The 24836-nt window shown below is 40.3% G+C and overlaps 1 protein-coding gene and 1 long non-coding RNA gene across 2 annotated transcripts; both read right to left on the bottom strand.

The window, feature by feature from the left end:
- Nucleotides 1-7076: 7076 nt before the first annotated feature.
- On the bottom strand, nt 7077-24389 carry LOC121561591 (clarin-1). Its single transcript, XM_041874145.2, has 3 exons — nt 23639-24389; nt 9917-10096; nt 7077-8155 (listed from the first exon to the last, which is right to left on the bottom strand). Exons 1-3 carry the CDS (start codon nt 23889-23891, stop codon nt 7890-7892), a joined length of 699 nt encoding a protein of 232 aa, XP_041730079.1. The 5' UTR covers nt 23892-24389; the 3' UTR covers nt 7077-7889.
- Nucleotides 18794-20460, bottom strand: LOC121561598. The gene is made up of 3 exons (XR_005999282.1): nt 20389-20460; nt 20095-20234; nt 18794-18956 (listed from the first exon to the last, which is right to left on the bottom strand). It is a non-coding gene; the product is annotated as an uncharacterized LOC121561598 (long non-coding RNA).
- Nucleotides 24390-24836: the final 447 nt, after the last annotated feature.

Below are 24836 nucleotides of genomic sequence, written 5' to 3'. Positions count from 1 at the left end.
CAAAGTCAGGTCGCACACCAGCTGGCTGAAGCTAATTGGCACCCACATCAAACCACACCCAGAAACCAACTCACTTTCGAATTGTATCATAACTGCTACCATTTCTTAATGAACCAAATCTAAAACGAGGCCAATCAGGAACTGCAGTCACCCTTTAAAACTGACTAATGACATGTTGCACCTCTACTTTGCTACCTTTCAGATGAGCCAAGGAGGAGGACAGATGAGAACAGCATGCCAGTGGAGCACTTCAAACAGCAGCAGCCAGGGGCAAATGGTAGGGAAGAGGATGATTTAGGTGACCCAGACCCAGGCTAAAATCAAGGTAAGCTACACCAGTATCCTCTTGACCATTTTTGATTGCAAAACTAAAGAGACACACCAGACAAGACACAGAGACAGCAACAGAAGAATAGGATATGATGGTGCGAGACACCAGAAGAACAGAACAGGCCATAACAGAAGAGGATAAACAAAGGAGATGGTAACAAACAAGAACCTGAGACAGCAACAGACAAGACACAGAGAAAGTGACTATTTAGTTTAATTTATTTGCACAAATTATGAAAGGTGAAATACAGACAGTGAAAAAGTAAAACATGGTTTACAAAGAATTTGCAGGAGAGGTGAAAAAGCCTGTGAAATTACTACACTGAACAAAAATATAAACGCAATATGTAAAGTGTTGGTCCCATGTTTCATGAGCTGAAATAAAAGATCCCAGAAATTTTCCATACGCACTAAATCGTGTTCCGCTAAAATTTTGTGCACACATTTGTTTACATCCCTGTTAGTGAGCATTCCTCCTTTGACAAGATAATCCATTCACCTGACCGGTGTGGCATATCAAGAAGCTGATTAAACAACATGATCATTACACAGGTGCACCTTGTGCTGGGGACAATAAAAGGCCACTCTAAAATGTGAAGTTTTGTCACATAACACAATGCAACAGATGTCAAGTTTTGAGGGAGCGTGCAATTGGCATGCTGACTGCAGGAATGTCCACCAGAGCTGTTGCCAGATAATTTTATGTTCATTTCTCTACCATAAGCCACCTCCAAAGCCGTTTTAGATAATTTGGCAGTACATCCAACCGGCCTTACAACCGCAGACCACGAGTAACCACGCCAGCCCAGGACATCCACATCCAGCTTCTTCACCTGCGGGATCGTCTGAGACCAGCCACCCAGACAGCTGATGAAATTGTGGGTATGCAAAACTGAAGAATTTCTGCACAAACCTTCAGAAACCATCTCAGGGAAGCTCATCTGTGTGCTAATCATCCTCACCAGTTTGGCGTCTTGTTACGACTTCAGTGGGCAAATGCTCACCTTCGATGGCCACTGGCACGCTGGAGACGTGTGATCTTTACGGATATCTGGATTCCCAGTCATGTGAAATCCATAGATTAGGGCCTAATGAATGTATTTCAATTGACTGATTTCCTTATATGAATTGTAACTCAGTAAAATCTTTGAAATTGTTGCATGTTGCGTTTTATATATTTGTTCAGTGCATTAAAATGTTTTTGTACTTTTACACTTTTTACAACCAGGACAGGACGAGAGAGGGCAGGCAAGAGGGCAGGCAAGAGAGACAGCAACAGACGACACAGAGAAAGAGATGGCGAGAGGCAGAGGAGGGGTGAGCACACAGACGTTATCACATAAAGCTGGTGTGTGTGTGTGCGCGTGTGAGAGAGTGTTTGGGGACTGTGAGATTCTTTAATCAGTTTGGCTCATTGGACAGTTCAGAGTCTGTTTGAAGTTGTTGAGTGGTTTTTAGCAATACACTGTAGATGTACACTACCGTTCAAAAGTTTGGGGTTCACTTAGAAATGTCCTTGTTTTTGAAAGAAACAGGGCCCATTATCAGCAACCATCAGTCCTGTGTTCCAATGGCACGTTGTGTTTGCTAATCCAAGTTTATCATTTTAAAAGGCTAATTGATCATTAGAAAACACTTTTACAATTATGTTAGTACAGCTGAAAACTGTTGTGCTGATTAAAGAAGCAATAAAACTGGCCTTCTTGAGACTAGTTGAGTATCTGGAGCATCAGCAATTGTGGGTTCGATTACAGGCTCAACATGGCCAGAAACAAAGAACTGTCTTCTGAAACTCATCAGTCTATTCTTGTTCTGAGAAATGAAGGCTATTCCATGCGAGAAATTGCCAAGAAACTGAAGATCTCGTCCAACGCTGTGTACTACTCCCTTCACAGAACAGCGCAAACTGTCTCTACTCAGAATAGAAAGAGCAGTGGGAGGCCCCGGTGCACAACTGAGCATGAGGACAAATACAGATGCCTCACAGGTCCTCAACTAGCAGCTTCTTTAAATAGTACCCACAAAACACCAGTCTCAACGTCAAAAGTGAAGAGGCGACTCCGGGATGCTGACCTTCTAGGCAGAGTTGCAAAGAAAAAGCCATAACTCAGACTGGCCAATAAAAATAAAAGATTAAGATGGGCAGTCTGAGATGTATGGATGTGCAAAACTGCTACAGTAAGTGTATTTTTTTAAATATGATTATTTCTCACTGAAATGAAAGATAAGGGGCATATTTGCATATGTTTTGAAAACCGTTTTGAAAGTGATGGTTGACGTTTCTAAACGTTAAAACAGTGTCAGAATTGAATTTTACACAGAGCCAAATGTGGGCGAATGTATTGGCTGAAAACCCAACATACGGAGAAGAAGAGTTTGAGAGCTAACCGCTAACTTACTTAGTACTAGGTGCTAGCTAACTGGCCTGCTATTTCACCCAAGCTATTTTTAGCTTCAGTTTTAAGTTGTCTATGGGTTTTTGTTACATTGAATACACATGCCTCCTTAATAATTAATTTTACTGTTACCCTGTATAAAGGGAGAATTGAATGTCCTGTTGTAGCCTACTGTGTGTAATACAACCACAGATCTTTGATACAAGGGTGTTAGTTTAGTGCTTTTGTAGCTACACCACCATATTTTAGTGTCATCACTAATTACATGAATAGATGAGAGCTATATCATATAATGAAGTATGTCAATGAGGAAAATACACCGAACAAAAATAAAACAACATGCAACAATTTCAAAGATTTTACTGAGTTACAGTTTATAAGGAAATCAGTCAATTGAAATAAATTCATTAGGCCCTAATCTATGGATTGACATGACTGGGAATACAGATATGCATCTGTTGGTCACAGATACATTCAAAAACAAATTAGGGGCGTGGATCAGAAAACCAGTTAGTATCTGGTGTGACCACCATTTGCAGCAGGACACATCTCCTTCGCATAGAGTTGATCAGGCTGTTGATTAAGGCCTGTAGAATGTTGTCCCACCCTTATTCAATGGCTGTGTGAAGTTGCTGGATATTGGTGGTAACTGGAAAATGCTGTCGTACACATCGATCCAGAGCATCCCAAACATGTTCAATGGTTGACATGTCTGGTGAGTATGCAGGCCATGGAAAAACTTGGACATTTTCAGCTTCCAGGAATTGTGTACAGATCCTTGTGACATTATCATGCTGAAACATGAGGTGATGGCGGCGGATGAATGGCACGACAATGGGCCTCAGAATCTCGTCAAGGTACACTACCGTTCAAAAGTTTGGGGTCACTTAGAAATGTCCTTGTTTTCGAAAGAAAAGCAATTATTTTGTCCATTCAAATAACATCAAATTGATCAGAAATACAGTGTAGACATTGTTAATGTTGTAAATGGCTATTGTAGCTGGAAACGGCTGATTTTTTAATGGAATATCTACATAGGCGTACAGAGGCCCATTATCAGCAACCATCAGTCCTGTGTTCCAATGGCACGTTGTGTTTGCTAATCCAAGTTTATCATTTTAAAAGGCTGGCCAATAAAAATAAAAGATTAAGGCAGTCTGAGATTTGGCTTTTTCTTTGCAACTCTGCCTAGAAGGTCAGCATCCCGGAGTCGCCTCCACTGTTGATGTTGAGACTGGTGTTTTGCGGGTACTATTTAATGAAGCTGCTAGTTGAGGACCTGTGAGGCGCCAGTTTCTCAAACTAGAAACTCCAATGTATTTGTCCGCTTGCTCAGTTGTACACAGGGGCCTCCCACTCCTCTTTCTATTCTGGTTACAGACAGTTTGCGCTGTTCTGTGAAGGGAGTAGTACACAGCGTTATACGAGATCTTCAGTTTCTTGGCAATTTCTCGCATCGAATAGCCTTCATTTCTCAGAACAAGAATAGACTGACGAGTTTCAGAAGAAAGTGATTTGTTTCTGGCCATTTTGAGCCTGTAATCGAACCCACAATTGCTGATGCTCCAGATACTCAACTAGTCTCAAGGAGGCCAGTTTTATTGCTTCTTTAATCAACACAACAGTTTTCAGCTGTGCTAACATAATTGCAAAAGGGTTTTCTAATGATCAATTAGCCTTTTAAAATGATAAACTTGGATTAGCAAACACAACGTGCCATTAGAACACAGGACTGATGGTTGCTGATAATGGGCCTCTGTACGCCTATGTAGATATTCCATTAAAAATCAGCCGTTTCCAGCTACAATAGCCATTTACAACATTAACAATGTCTAACAACATTAACAATGTCTACACTGTATTTCTGATCAATTTGTTGTTATTTTAATGGACCAAAAAAAATCTGAAAACAAGGACATTTCTAAGTGACCCCAAACTTTTGAACAATAGTATGTGTGTTCGAGAGTAGAGAGTGTTCCAGAGTAGAGCGCAACTGTAATTGAGTACTGGTAGTATCTACTTTCAATGTTCATGTCAAAGTGCATCAAATTCATGCATTTAGCTTATGAAATTCCTTCTTTTTTTTGCTGGGGGAGAATTCCCATGGACCCCCCTACTGGCTTTGGGCTAAGCCCCAAATCTCTTCAATCCTAGAAATGCCCCATGTCAGTATTTGCTAAATGTTTCAGTAGATGTGAGATTCTGATTGTTGTTATGCTAAAAATATGTAACTCAAACTAGCAGAGATGTTTGTTTTTCTTGTCTTTAAACAACAACTGAGACTGAGCGCAGATGGATGGCCACATTTTCTAGTCTAAAAGCTGGGTACCCAATATGTTTGAAAGTTAATAGCATGTTAATAGCACTAATCTTGCTGGTTCTCAGATTGCAATATATACAAAACACTAATTGACCATAGACACTCAATGACAAGGCTGTTTGACAAAATGAAAAAGCTAAGACATTCATTTTAGTTTATATTGGTAAATAATCAATAAATGTGACAAACTTATTCACAGGCCAACTGCAACAACTCTCCTGCTCACTTTGTCCTCTGGAGTGTAAGGTAGAAGTTGCCCCTAACCACTGATACACGATCAGCTATTTTTAATCCTGAAATCGATCGGTTAGATAGGGAGTTTGGGCTCCCGAGTGGCGCAGCGGTCTAAGGCACTGCATCTCAGTGCTTGAAGCGTCACTACAGACCTCCTGGTTCGATTCCAGGCTGTATCACAACCGGCCGTGATTGGGAGTCCCATAGGGTGGCGCACAATTGGCCCAGCGTCGTCCGGGTTTGGCCGGTGTAGGCCAGACATTGTAAATAAGAATTTGTTCTTAACTGACTTGCCTAGTAAAATAAAATACAAAATAAAAATCTAATCCTAGATCTGATGTTAAGGGCAGTTTGCTTGGCTAAAGCCTTCACCTCTCTCCTCATGTAAGACACCTGATCAGCCTGTCCAATTAGAAAGTAAATACAGAAAAACTTGTGGGGCTAAAAAAGGAAAAATAAATGTCAGACTTCTCTGTCACTATCCCCCTCTTACTGAATTAACAAACCAGTCACTGGAGTTCTGCAAACGTTTTGAGTTTTAGTTCAACAATTTTCTTGAGGAGACGTAACCAGTTGTATTTGTCATACCATGATTAAAAGGACATTAGGCTACACGCTTGTCTGATGTTTTCAGACCTCAAAAGTGGTCTTCTGTTGGAGATAGGTCCACGTCCCAGGCAATATGTTTTGTAGCTCCAGTCACGTCCCACAATCCAAAATTAATTTATGCTCATCTTTCCATTCATTTGGGGTTGAGGGGCAATGGGCATATAGCTGGATCTACACAAGGTTGAAGGGCATATACAGTAACTGGATCAACGCAATGGCGTGGGACGTGGATTCATCTTGACATTACACTACTTTAATTATTTAATCTGTTGTCTAATGCAGAATATCTCAATTTCATGGTTGCTCATTTAATCAACCATGAAAATCTGACACACATTTTTTCATTAGATACTAAGTCAGAAAGATAACATTCACTTCATGCAGCTCAATTTTAAAGTGCAATGAAGTCAATGCAATGATTAGGTTCTATCAAGGTGCAATTTAGCTCTATATGCATTCATGAATTAATAATAGGAAAAACTTGTACCCAATTGAATACAGAATAAGGAAAATTTACCTTGAGTCTCAGTGCTACTATGTAGACTTAAAACAGCTAGGCGAGGAAGGCTGTAGGACAGTCTATTTTGGCTTCTGTTGTAGAAGTATTTTGCTGGAGAAGAGTCAAATTGAATGAAGCCTTTGAAGATTGTCCGTCAGAAGGCCAACATAACCTGGCAGTTTTTATAGGCATCTGTTAAATATTCATGACCGGGTAACCACAGCCCCCATAGAAGACAACTTTGAATGTTGTTTGAACACTGTTGCACTTTTTGGCACTGATGGCAGTGGCTTCTCTTTGAATGTGCTCCTCTTTGAATGTGCTCATGTATGTCAATGATGTTTGATGTGCTTCAATACAAAAATGTTGTGCTGTATTGCATTACAACCCTTTGCTTTCACTGTAGATGTTCTCGTACAAATGTATTGTCCTATTTGTTAAATTCCATTTTCAGTTTTAACTTAAGTTGTGATGGGAGTTTACATTACAGTTCTGTTGCTTGGATTTGGTCTGTCTACTGACATACTTTATCGTGTATGTACATACTGCCACCTTGTGGAATTAAGGTAAGAAATTAGACATTTCACATTTCTCAAATTCAGCTGATTTAGAAAATAATCTGGGACCTCATAGTGCTGATAAAATGTACTCACGAATTTGATTTGTTTTTGAATATTCAGTGCCTTGGAAAGTTGCAAAATAGTTTAATATAATGAATTGATCACCAATAAGAGCATATAAATCTACAACAAATCTAAATAGCTCTACACATTTCATAAAATAAATGTATTACGAATGATCATCATTAAAATCATTAAAATTGGCACATCACGATTCTGAATACATAATACGATCAAACAATGAAGTGACATGACCTCTATGATTTCTAAATCGGAGTAAGTAAAAACCAATATGAAGCACAAGGGATAGACAAACTGCTCTGTTTACTTTATACAGCTGTTTCAATACATTTCGGGGGCAAAATTGAAAGGCTATGACATAGTCAATCCATAATACACATGGTACCTATTCTGGTCAATCCATCGTCACACACTGTTGAAAGGTCCACCTTCATTGATAAAGCTTGGGACTGCCAATGCACAGAAAAATAAAAGTTGAAAGGAGTGGAACCAATCAAGTCTCCGCTTTTCAACAGCCGAGTGAAATCCTAGCCTTTAACTGGCCCACCACCTAACGAGATGCAACCAATTAATAACGGAAAGAAAAACAAAACCCGACCCACTCCAAGTTTCAAAACAGCTTCCCTAACAGAGATGGCCAGGGACACGTCTCCGGTTGTCATCTGAAGGACTGACAGCTTGTCACTGGAAGGGGAAAGAAGCGGCTTAGGAGGGTCACATTTGCTTGGACCTTTCAACAGCACATGGGCACATAGGAGCTATGGCCCCAAGTCTCATTGAGACACGCTAATAGCCGAGGCTCAGTGTCACTATAGTGGGGGGGCCCGGCCAGCGGCCACACAAACAAACAAAAGCCCTGGTCAGTACATGAGATCTGATGCCCCGGTGTTCAAGTCCGACTCTTTGGCCTCCTGGAAGGGGAACTGGATGCCGGCCACACGGATCAGCAGGATGTTAAGGCCATGGACGAGGAAGGTGAGGAAGATGAGCCAGAAGGAGTGATCAAATTGCTCTGTGTGCGTCTTGTACACAAACGTGCCCTCGTTGAAGTTGGCGATGTGGTCGGACAGCCGGTGGAGCTTCACCTCAGAGGCAAACAGAATCATCACCAGGCAGCTGCAGAAGCCTATTCAGACAGACAGAATGGCAGACACAGACAGACAGACAGACAGACAGACAGACAGACACGACACACACACACACACACACACACACAACATTATTACATTATTACAGTTGACATCACTTCCCGCCCACGCCACATTAAAAGGAAATATGTGAACGCTACAGTAGTTGCAATCACAAACAGGTTACCAAAACAATTAAGCGTAGGCCATTTACTGCTACGAGAGATTTTAATTATCATGGTGACATGTTTTACATCATTGTAAATATAGGTTCACTGATCAGATGAATCCAATCTTGCATTCTAGTGTAATAACTGTTTTGTTTTGCCCCTGAAACCTGGTAAGCGGTTTTGATTTAATAGGCCCGCTAAAGGTAGGGCCTCAGTTACAGATAACTGAGAAATAACTCCTTTAACTCTGGTGCTGTTTCTTATTTGGATGGGAGGTCAAGTAGCCCACTGTCCTGATTAAATAGTGGGTAACCGGATACTGGTTTTAAAGCTGAAAAAGGCAATAGGAAAGTGGATAATTTTCTCAATGATGTACAGCCGACCACTCATGGCTTGACTGTTGTGTTTGAACGTCTCTGATATGCATTTATAACTAATGTTGAAGTGTTGAAGGACAACTTTGTTGGACCCCAATGTTCTCTACAGCAGTGGTTCTCAACCTTTTTTGGTTACAGTACCACAAAGTACATTTTGGTCTGTCCAGAGTACCCCTGAAGTACCCCTTTCATGTGCATTTTACCAGTAAGCATATGGTCTCATGAGTCTTCTCAAGTACCCCCTGTGGATAGGCCAAGTACCCCCAAGCGGTACGGCTGTCCCGTGTAGCTCAGTTGGTAGAACATGGCGCTTGCAACGCCAGGGTTGTGAGTTTGATTCCCACGGGGGCCCAGTATGAAAATGTATGCACTCACTACTGTAAGTCACTCTGGATAAGAGCGTCTGCTAAATGACTAAAATGTAAATGTAAAATGTACTAATACCCCTGGTTGAGAACCACTGCTCTATTGCCCCATTAATACCTGGGGCTAACATGCGTCCTGACCTTCTCTATTGCCCCATTAATACCTGGGGCTAACATGCGTCCTGATCTTGTCCACATTTTGATTGGGCCCACATTTTCAGAAATTAGTCTACACACTGTGACCAGAATTCCTGGTCCCTTCCTGTATGCAAATTATTTGACAGCTTTTCTTTGAAAATAATATGTATTTATTTTAAGACACAATGGTGCCACCTGTCAATGATTTGAGGGTGGGATAATGATTATTTAAATTATTTCACTGTCCAGATCCGTCTACACTTGTAAGATATCCAGACACATATGCGTGCCTGACTACATCCAGAGGTGGTCAGGAAAATCTGATCACAATCAGATCACAATGCATCTTTTAATCGTCTACACCTTTCAGAAAATGTGGGCACAATCAGAATGTGGACAAGATCCGGACAAAGGATACATGTTAGAACCAATAAACGTGGCTCCATTATCATATTTATATCTGAAGATGGAATGCATGTGTGTAAGAGAGAGCTGTTTGCCTACATCTACCTGTGATGTGAGCGGTATGTTAGATTTTGTGCTTATGTTGCAGAGTATGGGGCCTTGTGCTTAGCCAATGTTCATATGGTAGGCTGCTGGTTCACAGCTTAGAAGGGGATTCGGCTACCACATGAAGGATAGGACAGCACTCTAGAAAGAAAAGGTTAAGATGTTGTTTTTTTATGACACTATTACTTTTATGTGCTTACAGCAGACGAAGTTCCAGAGGTAGAGTCCCAGAGGTCCGTGCAGAGTCTCATAGGGACTACCAAAGGCATTGTACATAAAGAAGCCTGTGGCCACAGAGGAGAAGAGGATGATCACGCCGCAGAAGAAGATCACAGTGACGTGAAGACTAGCTGGGATGACGTCCACCAAGTTCGGAAAAACTACAAGGAGAGGGACAATATAGAGAGGTGTGGGAATGTTCTATAATTATTAAACAGTAAATAGTATTTTTTTCCCCCCCACAACTTTCACATGATGAAACACTTACATGCATCTCTGTATTCTATTTGTTTAATGTGCAAGGCAGATGGAACAAACCGTCAGAGAACAAAAAGGCCTCATCAAGCCTGCTGGTCAAGCGAAAAGAAAAATGTGTGTGCGTGCCAAATCTCATTAGTGAAAAATTGCTGATGATGCATTGCTAATGATTCACTCCATTGTGCTTGTGTAGGATTCTTTTTTACTGCACCCTCAAAACATTTACTGCTATTTAGTGCTACTTGCTGAGTTACAAGAGATGTCCTCTTATGAATAGCCAATGAACCAAGTTGAAGGCAGTTGGGTTTCCTGTAAATGCCTACATGATTTTGATAACGGGGTTTCTATTTACTCCATTTACATTTATCTCACTTTGTTTGATTTGAGTTTGTTGTTAACACTAAATAATAATGGTCTTCTGACATTTCAAAATTGGTCAACTTCATATTCATAATCTCCAGCATCTGAAAACGGCGGAGTTCTGTTTTATAGTCAAAAAGATTAACACCAGATAAAAATAACGTTTCTGTATGTCATCATTTAAGCTTACCGGAAATAGTTTTGACATCACTTTTACATCATCTGGGGTGATTTTAACCAACTATGAGTCGGCAAAGGTTAGTAAAGTATTATGTGATTTTCCTCTATCTTTTTGACTACAAAAAGAAATAGAAATGCTCAATTTTCACATACATTGATGTTGGGGTAGTGATGTAGATGATGAATATGAAGTCACATTTTAAAATACATTCCTTTAAGGTATTTCTACCCCCTGAGAGGGTAGTCTGTGTGCACATTTACACGTGGCCATGTCTCCATGACCCACATTTGTGTTTACTGTATGTGTAGCGTAGTCTAGTCTCAGATGTGACTGTTCAATACATTTTCCAATACCTTGAACAGCTGAGAGGTCGATTTTACAGCAGCGTTATGCATCTCCGCAGCCTGTAAAACCATTATCATAAAACAGGTTGTTTGGATCCAGGATTCTGATTGGTTGATAGCAGGGAGTTATAGCACCACAATCACTCATTCTCCAGGTAATGCCTGTTAACAGTTCCATTAGATAGTCCATTAGATGACACTAGGCTAGCATTTGTGACCAGATTCAGGATCTATTCTTTTTCTCCTACTTGTCTCTAGTGGGTTAACACGTTTATCAAATTTCAAAGAAGCATAACTTTCCCATGTTTCACCCAACAGCAGTTTATGAAATACCATTTTGAAGTCTGCACTTTTATAAAATGTTTGGTTTGCAACACTTGGGGTTTGTCTAAACCTTGCCATCTGCCTCTCCGACCTGTGGAACAATGTTGCTGTTTTTTTAGATTTACACTGTGCCATGCATATAAATGTGACAAGATTGACAGCTTCTCTGAGCCAGGTGAATTCATTTCTCAGGATCATTATAATGGATATATCCAAATAAATGTCAATAGAAACAAAGGTAAAACAAACAAAAGTGCACATAGTTTGCTGTCATTTCAGTTGCTTGATGTGATTGTGCGCATAGTTGGTTAGCTAGCAAAGGAGAAGTAGCTAGCCTGCATAGCTACAGTGGCTTGCTCAAGTATTCACCCCCCTTGGCATTTTTCCTATTTTGTTGCCTTACAACCTGGAATTAAAATGGATTTTTTGGGGGGTTTGAATCATTTGATTTACACAACATGCCTACCACTTTGAAGATGCAAAATATGTTTTATTGTGAAACGAACAAGAAATAAGACAAAAAAACAGAAAACTTGAGCGTGCATAACTATTCACCCCCCCCCAAAGTCAATACTTTGTAGCCACCTTTTGCAGCAATTACAGCTGCAAGTCTCTTGGGGGTATGTCTCTATAAGCTTGGCACATCTAGCCACTGGGATTTTTGCCCATTCTTCAAGGCAAAACTGCTCCAGCTCCTTCAAGTTGGATGGGTTCCGCTGGTGTACAGCAATCTTTAAGTCATACCACAGATTCTTAATTGGATTGAGGTCTGGGCTTTGACTAGCCCATTCCAAGACATTTAAATGTTTCCCATTAAACCACTAGAGTGTTGCTTTAGCAGTATGCTTAGGGTCATTGTCCTGCTGAAAGGTGAACCTCCGTCCCAGTCTCAAATCTCTGGAAGACTGAAACAGGTTTCCCTCAAGAATTTTCCTGTATTTAGCGCCATCCATCATTCCTTTAATTCTGACCAGTTTCCGAGTCCCTGCCAATGAAAAACATTGGTGTTCTCGGGGTGATGAGAGGTGTTGGGTTTGCGCCAGACATAGCGTTTTCCTTGATGGCCAAAAAGCTCAATTTTAGTCTCATCTGACCAGAGTACCTTCTTCCATATGTTTGGGGAGTCTCCCACATGCCTTTTGACCAACACCAAATAATAAGTATTCAACCCCTTTGTTATGGCTAGTCTAAATAACGATCAGGAGTAAAAACGTGCTTAACAAACGGCATAATAAGTTGCATGGACTTATTCCGTGTTCAATAATAATAATAGTGGTAAAAATTATTTTTAATGACTACCCCATCTATGTACCCAACACATACAGATAATTGTAAGGTCCCTCAATCGAGTAGTGAATTACAAGCACAGATTCAACCACAAAGACCAGGGAGATTTTTCAATTACTCGCAAAGAAGGGCACATGCTGATATCCCTTTGAGCATGGTTAAGTTATTAATTAGGCTTTGGATAGTGTATCAATACACCCAGTCACTACAATGATAAAGGCGTCCTTCCTAACTCAGTTGCCGGAGGAAGGAAACCGCTTAGGGAATTCACCATTAAGCCAATGGTGATTTTAAAACAGTTAGAGGTTAATGGTTCTGATATGAGAAAACTGAGGATGGATAAACAACATTGTAGTTACTCAACAATACTAACCTAAATGACAGAGTGAAAAGAAGGAAGCCTGTTTGCAACAAGGCACTTAAGTAATACTGAATACAAAAGCGTTACGTTTGGGGTACCACTCTTCATATTTTCAAGCATGGTGGTGGCTGCATCATGTTATGGGTATGCTGGTCATCGGCAAGGACTAGGTCGTTTCTTTGGATAAAAACAAACAGAATACAGCTATAAGCACAGGCAGGGGTGTGAAACCTTATGTAAATTCATTATATCTGTATTTCATTTAACACATTTGCAAACATTTCTAAAAATGTTTTCACTTTGTCATTATGTGGTATTGTGTGTAGATTGGTGAGAAAATTCAGGCTGTAACAACAAAATGTGCAATAAGTCAAGGGGTATGAATACTTTCTGAAGGCACTGTATAGGTTACTCATTAAAGAGCTAGAGAGAGGGGAAAGAGATAGGCCAGTGCAGTTGCCAGAAGAGAAGACAGATGTGTAAGTTAGAAGTTCATTAATATCGCATCACAAACAAAGTAGCCAACGTTATCACAGATAATGCATCAAATATGAAAATGTGCATTCAAAGTAAGTCAGTGATGACAGTGAAGATGGGGAAACTGGAGGATGTGGGAGGATGTATCATGGGATGAGGAGGAGAACATCGACCTCCTGAGATCCAGACAGCGACTCTCCCATTTTGCTCACTCCCTACAGCTAATGATACATGATGGGATTCCATTAGCCATTGCCAAGACATCAAGGTTCATTCAGTAAACTGCTACATAGTAGCACTCCATTTAAAGACAGGTTAGAGGCTGTGTTTGGCATGGGAAAGTCTGTTCCGGCAGCAAATACTACTCGCTGGAATAGCACGTTCAAACAACTGCAGGCCCTCACAGCTCTTGACCACAAGGCCCTCACAGAAATGTGCAGCATGGACTTCGAGAATGTAGTTTTTACCACTCATGAATGGAACCAACTGAAAGAGTTGAGTGCAGTCCTTGCACCGTTCTCCAAGGCAACGGAGAGAAGTCTGTCACCATCAATCAGTATGGTGCTTCCAACTGTCTTGGATATGAACACTCACCTGCTCCAGATGAAGGAGTCAAGAAGTCAGTGCCGGCCATTAGCAGTGCATGGCCCTTCGACAGTCTCTACTAAAAAGATTCTCAGGAAACTTTGTGAGAACGAAAATGGCCAAGGAGAGTGAGGGAGAGCAACCCTTTGGCCATGACGTGTACTTCCTTGCCGCCATGCTGGATCCACAGTTTGGCCTCAGCTGGGTTGATCTAGATGTTACCAACAATGGGAATGGAACGTCGCAGAAGTAGTTCAGAGATGATCTGAAAAGGATACTAATGGATAAGTACATTATTTTATCCCGTCTTGATTGTAGACTGCTTTTGTGCTCTGAAAAATCAAAAAACTTGAATCATGAGTGGACTATCCTTTTAAATGTATTCAGCATGAAGTCACTCATTTTCAATAGTTACAGGATGATGTTCTGTGATAGTTAATAGATAAAAATAATAATAATAGATAAAATGATAGATAAAGGAATAAAACATTAATTATGTTTTCTAGACACCTTGATCACTGAAGTCAAGACCATGGTGGATGGGGCCACTGGATTTGGTAGCTGGCACCGATCCATCCAATGATTCTCCCCCAATCAAATGTCCTCTGCTCCTAGTCCGTTATCAAGCCTACAGGAACCAGCGCCACTCAGCCCGGGATGCAAGCATCTCAACTCAGAATAGCAAATACTTTGATGTCATCCAGGACTTTAAACACAGATGCTGCACTCATCTTCTGGGCTAAAAACAAGGAGATTCCCACAACTACACACATTGGCAATGAAGGTCTTGTCAATCGCTGCCTCCTCAGCACTGGTAGGGAGGGTTTTTAGTAAAGGGGGTCTCATCATGAGACCCCACCGTGCTCGTTTAGGTCATAGAATGGTCACTGCACTTGTATATCTGAAATGCAATCATGCCATGTTGTAGTTGAGCTCTGGAAAGGCCATACCCATCCATTCACTTTACTCAAGCAATTAAAATTAGGGGCATAAGTTAATGTGCGAGATGCATACAATATCAGTCTCAAACAGTTCGACCTGGTATGAAATGGCTTCATTAATACTGTTAATGTGATTTGAAATGCCAGCAGTATGTATGTACAGTATATACTATCTTGTGAAATTAAAAGATTGGATTTATGATGTGAATATATAAAAATAACATCAGATAAATGTAATATTGAGTTGGTGCTGAAATTACTTGCAAAAATCTTGTTCCACGTGTGTTTTATTGATCATTAATGATATGTCATAGTAGTTCCTTTTTGCCTTATAAATCTATTTAAAATCAGGACTGTTGTTTTTCGATATGATCACTACAAACTGGTCATTCGTGTCACGTATGCCTAGGCTGCGTTTAGACAGGCAGCCCAATTCTGGTCTTTTTTTCCACTAATTGGTCTTTTGACCAATCACATCAGATCTTTTCATATCGGATCTTTTTCAGAGCTGATTTGATTGGTCTAAAGGCCAATTAGTGTAAAAAAGATCCGAATTGGGCTGCCTGTCTAAACGCAGCCTACGTAGCATAGAGGTCTGATGTGACTAAATCAGAGTAAAGGCTCAATTAGTCTGTCCCCCAATTTAAAAGGCACACCAGCTGCCAATGAAGTACTGATGGGGAAATGTTATGTACAGTATGTAGTGGCACTGGAGCAGGTTGAGAGCAGTTCATGACACAAGTCAGTCATTTGAAATGCAATTTACGATAAAAAGGATTGGCTTCTGTCATTTAGTAAACAAATCAGTTTAGTGGATTTAGTGTCTAAAGAATCCATATGTTCTTCTGAAATATTAACACAGAAATACTGTAAATTTTTAGCTCTTATTATGGTGGTGATCTGACAATTACAATCATGGTCTTGAATTGGACTTGCATTGTTCTGGTCTCAGTCTTGACTCGGACTCGCTTTAGGTGGTCTCAAACACAACACTGGAATGGGAACTATATCAAATAAGGAACATGGCATTATCTCGCCCTCAGCTCGCAGGCCTGCTCCTGCCCATGTCAAACATGTAGGTGTACTAGCCCACTAGTCTAGCAAGTAACACAGTGCTGGGCGTGGCCCAGTGAGTGGTGCTTTCCACCCGCTGGTGCTTGATCGAGGTGAGCGCTTTTCTTCATGATGGATCGCATAGCTGTCCATTTGTGCTCAGTTTTAATAGGCACAATCTTAATTACAACACCGCTCTCGTTATCGCTCCCCCTCACACACCCCCCTTGTAATTATGCAGTACAAGAAATATGCACTCTGTTCACAAAAGGTCTATTCCTAGGCGGCACGTGACTTTCAAGTTCTACCGATCTGCGTGCCAGTTATGATTTTCATATGCACATTTTCGGGGAAAAGTTTAATTTCTCTCTCCTATGCCTGTCTGCCTCCCTTTCTATCAGTCTTGATTTGAGCTATCGCTTATGAAGTGCAACATTGTATCAAATCAATCAACTGGGTGGGTCCGGCCCAATGACTGTATATTCTATATGAAGGTCCGGCCCAAAGCAGTCACTAGCGAACTTCCAACATTGTATCAACTAGCCTATTCCGGGCCCTCAGAGTTTCCTGCGCCAGTGAGCTCGGGACAGACAACAGTTTTTTTCGCAAAGGGAAATGTGTTCAGGTTTTTTATGAAGTTTCCACTTGATATATGGGATCCTCAGAGCATGACATTTTGCTCTTTCACACTGAGGCCTGGTAATTATCAAGGGGGAGTGTGTTGGAAGGATTTTTCAAATACTGTGAGGAACTATTATTATTATTATTCACAATGGATTTTAAAAAATGACTGACTTCGTTGACTTACTGAGTGAGGTGAAGAAAAAAAATACTGAGCTCAGCTTATTAGTGGTGGTGAGTTAAGACAATCCGAAATCAGACATCCCCAAATCACCACTTTCCTACATTTGTGTGCAGCAGCAGGCCAGTTAGACTACTTCTATGCATGCTCAGGCACGCACGCTCCATCGACATTAAGAAGACAGAGAAACCAGACACATGCTCATCACTCACATGGAGCGCTCCAAACAAAGCACAATTACCTTTTTCTTTGTAATGATATTTAATAAAACAAAACTTGTTGTGAACTCTGCAAACAACGTTTCCACTCCGAGAATGAGAATGTTAAAAGAATGCAGACCTAATTAATCCATGCATTAACATACATTTATGCAACCAAATGTAACCAAATGTATTACTGGTGACATACTGTATGTAATGGGGAATTGATAAAAATAAACAATCAAAAGGGCAAACAATTAACACAATAAAACTATGAATGTGCAAGAATTGGCGGGAGGCAGCTCAGTGCATTCTGGAGAACTGAGCACATTCTGGAGAGATACACCAATATCTTCGCCACACACCCCTCCCCTTCTTCTCTCAACATTTCAAATTGTACACATTATCTTCACACATATTTTAGATGCATTGCTTTTCACTGAGAGCCGCAAATTGTGGGCTTCCCAACTAGTCATATAGGCCTACACACTTGTGATTTGAAACAATCCACAGCTTTGAAAGAAACTAATGATTCTCTGTGGCTAAGTCATGCTCTCTGGTGAAGTATTTTAAATGACTATTTATTTCTGTATAGGACTTGAGTAATTATAACATTTTGGCAAATGTATTTCAGGCTGCAGTAACTACGGTTACCGAATCTTGTCCTATGCTTAGGTTACTACCCAGTGGGCAAAACCTGGTTGAAAATGTATTTTTAATGACGTCTTTTTCTGGTCGTAAACTGGTTGAAAAAGACTTTTTTTTAAACATATTTTTACTGACCAGAATATGACTTGTTTTTCTGACCACCATACGACCAGTGGCCAAAACCTGGTTGAAAAGACATCAGTATGATGTATTTTTATGACGTCTTATTCTGGTCGCAAACTGGTTGGAAAAGGACGTTTTTTAAACATATTTTTACTGACCATACAACCAGTTGGTCATAACTGTGACTTCTATCTGACCAGCTGGTCATAATTCTGACCACTATATTATGTGCTATATTATGTAGCCTACTGGTCATAGTTAAGGCCTCATCATAACCTGGTAATGACTACCTGACTACAGCTTATTACCTACACTCTTAGAAAAAAGGGTTCCAAAAGGGGTCTTCAGCTGTCCCCATAGGAGAAGCCTTTTTGGTTTAACGTAGAACACTTTTGGTTTCCATGTAGAACCCTTTGTGGAAATGGTCCTACATAGAACCTAAAAGGGTTCTACCTGAAACAAAAACGGTTCTACTTGAAACCAAAAAGGGTTCTTCAAAGGGAACTGCCGAATAACCCTTTTAGGTTCTAGATAGGAAAAAAAAAGGTGTTCTTACATTTAAAATAGATCAAGCAATGTCAAAAACAACTCTACATCACCATTTTTCCTACATCTGCATACAGTAATTGTTTCATAATTCACCCACAGACATTACATGCATAGAAAGACTGGGACGCAGAGTATATAAAGCCCATTGTTTTATTTGATTAATTATTAATAAGAGTGGTGTGATGGGGTAGATCCTCATCAAGGACAGAAGGTGATATGGAGCGTAGTGTTCATTTCCCTCATTAAAACACAAATCAATTTATAACATTTTTTACATGCGTTTTTCTGGATTTCTTTGTTGTTATTCTGTCTCTCACTGTTCACATAAACCTACCATTAAAATTACAGACTGATCATATCTTTGTTAGTGGGCAAACGTACAAAATCAGCAGGGGATCAAATACTTTTTTCCCCTCACTGTACATACTTTGCATCCTCCACCACAGTGGTCAGGGGCATATTTTAGGACTTTCCAGACGGCCCTCAACACATCAACCTCCTGAGTTTTCTGGCTTTTCATGACACTAACTGTAAGCATAAAAAGAGAAGAAAATAAATTAACGATTGGCATAATGTGGGCATGCAGGACACGACAGAACAGTAAAGTATCTTTAACAGTCATAATCTACTAAAAGTGGTAGCAAAGGCATGTTTGCTTCTCTGTCCCTTCATATTGAAGTGGGACGTTAATTAATTGGTCAATCAATCTGAAACATATTAAGAAAGAGGATATCAAAATTAGACAGTGGTTGGATAATTACCATTGTTAACTCATCTCTAAATAGTAAAGTTTTTCTTAATCCTAATACATGTTGTAATATTCAAACAACCATTTATAAAAACACACTGCTCCATAATCCTGAGGACATTGTCCCAGACAGAATTTCCCCCAATTGAGGACAGCTTGCAGTCTTAAAAAAATAAAGCTAAATGCAAAGATTTAAGTATGAGTAAAGAGGCAATAGAGACAATAAAATAGTATATTGTTCAAAAGTTGTGTCTGTCATATAATTCCTGCAACAAACATTGTTAGAAATGGGTGTAATTCGCAAATTGTGAGTTTGAGTGACAGGGAGAATGAGCAAGACAGAAATGGGAGAAACTTTACATGACTCAGGACAAGGGTTTCGCACCTGAAAAAAAAAGGTGAGTTAAAATAGGATTGTATTTGCTTTACAAACTTATATTAGAAGCGGTGCTATTTCAATTGGACCTACTTACAATACACGCTTAGAAAAAAAGGATTCCAAAAGGGTTCTTCGGCTGTCCCCATAGGATAACACTTTTTGGTTCCAGGTAGAACCCTTTTGGGTTCCATGTAGAACCCGCTGTGGAAAGGGTTCTACATACCCAAAATACTTCTACCTGGAACCAGAAAGGGTTATTCAAAGGGTTTTCATATGGGGACATCCGATGAGCCCTTTTAGGTTCTAGATATCACCTTTTTTTCTAAGAGTGAAAGATCAGGCAATAATGGGCAGCTGAATAGCATGTCTCTTGGGGAATCCAGTCTCAGTGAGACCTGATGCAATGAAAAAAGCTAATGATCATCAGCATAGCTAGTACAAACCTAGCTCTTACAAAGCTGGTTAGTAGGAATCAATACACACTGAAGGTCAGAGTATCAATCCCGAAAAAGAACAAAAACATTTTGCACACAACTTACTGTCAATGACTATGGATTTAAGGAGGAGTGGTTCTGCTCTCTCCTTTCCCTGGGATGTGGAAGAATAGGTCACTGGTAACTGGGTGTGGCCAAGCACTACTGTAGAGGCCATGCATCAGGTCTTTGACATGTTTCAGAAGCTGTAAAGACAGACGAATCATGATTAACCATTACCTAAAGTCTTCACAAAGTTAGACTTAGACTAGCAAGTACATTGGCTATGTTGCCCCTCAGCAATCTGGCAGTTAGGCAGACAGATGGAGAGAGATAGACAGCAAAACATAGGCTATTTACATTTCTTACTCAGCAGACTGGATTACATCTATACTCATTCCCTTTGTTTCTTCCTCCATTCTTCCATCCAAGCTAGAAGATTCCTGCAAAAAATGAGAATCAAGAATTGAAAAAGGCAGTTGAGGTGTAACTTTAGAATGAGTGTTGAGGGGGAGCAGGCCAAATGTATTGTATTGTCAAATACAAAATACAAGGACCTCTGATGAATCAAGAAAATCTTCACATCCATATTGGGGGTACACGTTTCAAGTATTAGGCTAGCTTACTGTCTCACACACACACACACTGTTTCCAAATGTGTATTCATTTACCAATCTTTTCTGTAAGTTATTGTGATCATAATCATCATCTCTCTCTCACACAGAACACCGAACACACACACACACACACAGCTAGCATGACAACGTTGACATGACAATGTTTTCAAAGGTTATTGCGATCATCATCATCTCACACGCAGAGAACAAACACATACACACATTTACTATCATTAACTAAACAGATATCAAAATGTCGGCTAGCTAGCTAGAACCAATGCTTACAAAAGGTAAAAATGTAAACTTACCATGTCCATGGAGGATTAGCCAGAGAGCTAACGTTAGCTAGCTAGCTAAAATTAGCCAGCTAAGTTAGCTAGCAAATTTTTCCTTGGAGTTCTTCTCCCCAACAAACCGCTGCTTTACTCACAAAAGTAAAACAAGAATGCAGGAGAACAGGGACTACCACTTAGCAGTCAAATGTTTTCAACGTTTCTTTTGTAAATTGCCTGAAAATGTATTTGTTTCCAGCTGTGTCTGTCCCAACTGCTATGGAATTTTGACCGATGCGCTCGAGCAGGCTGCCTGCACACAGAAATCTATTGCTGCTCGTGAATCACATATTCCAATCCAAGTTTTAGCTGGAACTGATATGCCTAACTCCTAATTTAGCTAATGAAATTAAAATACAATTACTGCATGCATTATGTTAATTACTTAAAAGCTTTAAGGAAAAATATAATAGTCATATTTTCTGGGTGAAATTCAGGTGCAATAATTTCTGACTAATTATTGATGGACATAAATGTGATAAAATAGCATTTGTAAATCCTGGTGGATTGTAGTAGGATATTGAAATAAAATGTTATTTGTTAAATTCTGAAAACAAATTTAGTTAGTCATAATAGAACATCAAAACAGCATTCAGTGGAACAGAAGAAAAAGTGCAGCACAATAATCAGTGCAATTAGCTAACAAAATATTACCATTAGAAAGCAAAGCTACCAGATATAATTAATTAAATAACCATTACTTAATTGTGCTGCAGTTTTACTGCAATTTAACACGTGACATTTTGTAAGGGTATCGTGCATGTTTATCTTACATGCTTGTAGCCTAGAACAAATGTTATGGAAGTGAATGTGCACTTTTCAATTGGGTGGACTGCAACTATGGAAAACATAGCCTGTAGTAAAAGCAAAAGCATTTATAGCATCGGAGATTCTCTAGATTGTGGAGAGGCTAGCTAGAGGGGGAAAATGGAGTCCCTTGAGAAGGCAAGAACACAATGTATGTTAGGAGAAATGCAGTATTATCATAAGGAGACGTATACTTGGATGACGGAGGAGGAATGGAGGGAAAAAGAGAGGCAGAGGAGGTCTAAGAGAGAGAGGGAGGAAGACTGTGAGCTTGAGTTTGTTAATAAATGGCAGAAAAAGGGAGAAGGGTTGTTAAAGAAGAATGGTAGGAAATGTAAGCAAAGTGAGCTGAAGACAGGAGGAGAAATGGAAGTAAAGGAGGGTGAAGTATCGGAGGTGGTAGGTGTGGTGAAGTTCTCGGAGCCAGAGGCTTGCACAGAGGGTCAGGATAAAGATGAGTCAAAAACAGTAGGAGTGACGTTTTTGGAAAAAGTGGACCCTTGCCTTTTGGCTGATCCATTTGTGGTTTCAAGATGGGTAAAAAAAGCATTGGGTATAGTGGAATCGGTGAGGGTAACCAGAAGTGGTCTAGTGATAATTGTTTGTGTTTCTGTTGGGCAGAGGGAGAAGGCGCTCAGAGTTAAACAAATGGGGGAAAGAATTGTGAATTGTTTCGCTCTCAAGAAAAGGGCGCCATTGAAAGGAGTGATTACTGGGGTAGCAGTAAATGTAAAAGTGGACCAACTGAAAGGGAAGATTCCCAGTGTGTGATGCTCGTCGTTTGGTGCGACGCAAACAGGGTGGCGAGAGTGGGGAAACAGAAGTCATTGTCTGTTCTTTTGAGTTTTGAAGTTGAGTCTTTGCCTGACAAAGTGAAGTTAGGATATATAAATTATCCTGTATGAGCTTATGTGCCGAGTACATTACGATGTTACAGGTGTCAAACTTATGGGCATGTGGCAGCAGTATGTAGGAGGGAGGTTCCAAGGTATGAGAAGTGTGCAGAAGGGCATGAGACAAAGGAATGTGAAGCATTGGGGAAAGTAGTGGTATGTGCTAATTGTAGGGGTGGCCATGGGGCCGGGGATCAGACATGTGCGTGCGAGAGAAGCAGGTTGAGGTTTCCAGGGTAAGAGTAGTGAATAAGTTGTCATATGCGGAGGCAGTGAAGAAAGTAGAGGAAAAGGGGTCAAGGGGGGGGGAGTGGTGAGAGTAGTAGATATGTACTAGTACAGAGGGATAGGCAAGCAAGTGATATATGTTTCAGTAAGATTGGATTTTTAGCGTTTATAGCAATGGTTAATAATTATACTGCAGGGATGGAACGCAAGTCGAAGAAAATTGAGTTTGTGGTGGCAGCCGCAGAGAGGTATTTGAGTGTGCGAGACTTGACATCAGAAGAGTTACAGGGAGTGTTAAGTGGTGATGTCCCATCATTTCAGGTTGAGGGCATGAGTTAGGCTTGAATATATTTAAATAGTGGAGAAGGGTGGGGTTAATTATAAGTAATAATTTTGAATTTGTGAGTGTAGTGTTAATAGTGTTAGATGGAGGATATTTATTTGCTTTGGTTTATTGTATTTTTCAAGGAAAGATAAGGGAGTTGAACTCCAGTCTAGTAGGTGGCAGTAATGCAACAAATTGGATACCAACCGCCGTTAAACCTCATTGAAGCTGATTAATTTAAATGATTAATGTAGTTTTTAATTAATTTAGTGGGTGACTGCTTGTCAAATTGCTATTGACTTTTCATAATAGATGCGCAAATGAGAACGATGTTTCAACCCAGCAGTAATCTTTAAATACACAGTTTTTCACAAACTTTTCATGCAATTCACAGGGACTTCTACTCACATGAAAATCTGAAGGGTCTTCCACCAAGTCCACATTGCTTCACTCTCTGTCCGTGAAAGAGACCATAGTTAACACTACCGACAAATTTATCCAGCTCTTGTCCTGTGGCATTTACAAGTTGCGCCCCTGTTGTACACAGCACAGTCCCCTGGACCCAAAACTGCGTCCCCATCGCGGCCGCAACAATGAGGACGCAGCCGAAACTCAACACTCCGGCAACAGAGAATATAATTTTCTTTTGACGATTTGGCATGGTGAGTCTGAATAGTGTGGGAAAATAATTAGTCTGACCAGTCCATGGTGTTCAATTCATCTCCAGTTGGTAGCAAATTCTTTTTGAGGCAAATAATCCAAAACCAATATGCTAAATATCTGTGTTAGGCTATTATGACAAGTGTCATAGCTAAATGTGTATACCGTATTGATGCTGTTCTAAAATGGCCGTTGCGTATTAAGTTACATTGATCGTTTTCCCCCCTTGCTCATTGTCTCCAAGTAACCAAGGTTTTACATTTCCGGAGAGCGCTTCTCGAGGATAGCGAGACATTTCTAGCCCAATTACCTCTCAAAACCCGCCCACAAGGCATGAAGCCTAAACATTTTTTTCGCAGCAAGAGAGGAGTTTCCACATTTATCCAATAAACCCCTTTTCCATAACGTCATCGAGGGAATTAAGAAAGAATATCGACTTCATTTGTAGAGGTAGGAGCCCTATTCGTACGATATTAGTTTTACTGGGGAGGGCGGGTAATGTAATTATGTCCAATATATATATATTTTTTTCATCCAGTCGGATAAACACTCCAACAGCCTACCCGGACTCTGGGAGGCGTCCGCATGGTCATAAAGCACACCACAGCCTAGTTTTGTAACACATTCCAATGATAAAACTGGGGGGGACAAAAATGCAATTTCACAATGTCCCAACCACCACCCCCCTCCCCAGTGAAAGTTGCGCCCCTGCCCAGAATAGCCTACTGTTTTTTGGCAAACTCCAAAGTCCCCTGATAATACTAGTCCCGTGCGAATCGACATCCTTGTGTTTTGAGAGAAATGTCTGTTTGACAGGTGTTGCTTGCGGTTTGTGCAAGAAAACAATAACTGATTCGATCAATTGAACCAAGTGCTGCGCATAGCCTATATGAAGGGCCTACATGTATCAACTTTCACAGTGAATCCTTTTGTTAATACGTTTTGT

This window comes from Coregonus clupeaformis, unplaced genomic scaffold (genome assembly GCF_020615455.1).
Source record: "Coregonus clupeaformis isolate EN_2021a unplaced genomic scaffold, ASM2061545v1 scaf1762, whole genome shotgun sequence".
NCBI classification, from domain to species: domain Eukaryota; kingdom Metazoa; phylum Chordata; class Actinopteri; order Salmoniformes; family Salmonidae; genus Coregonus; species Coregonus clupeaformis.
Note: the sequence above shows the minus strand (reverse complement) of the source record. Positions and strands in the feature narration are given on the sequence as shown.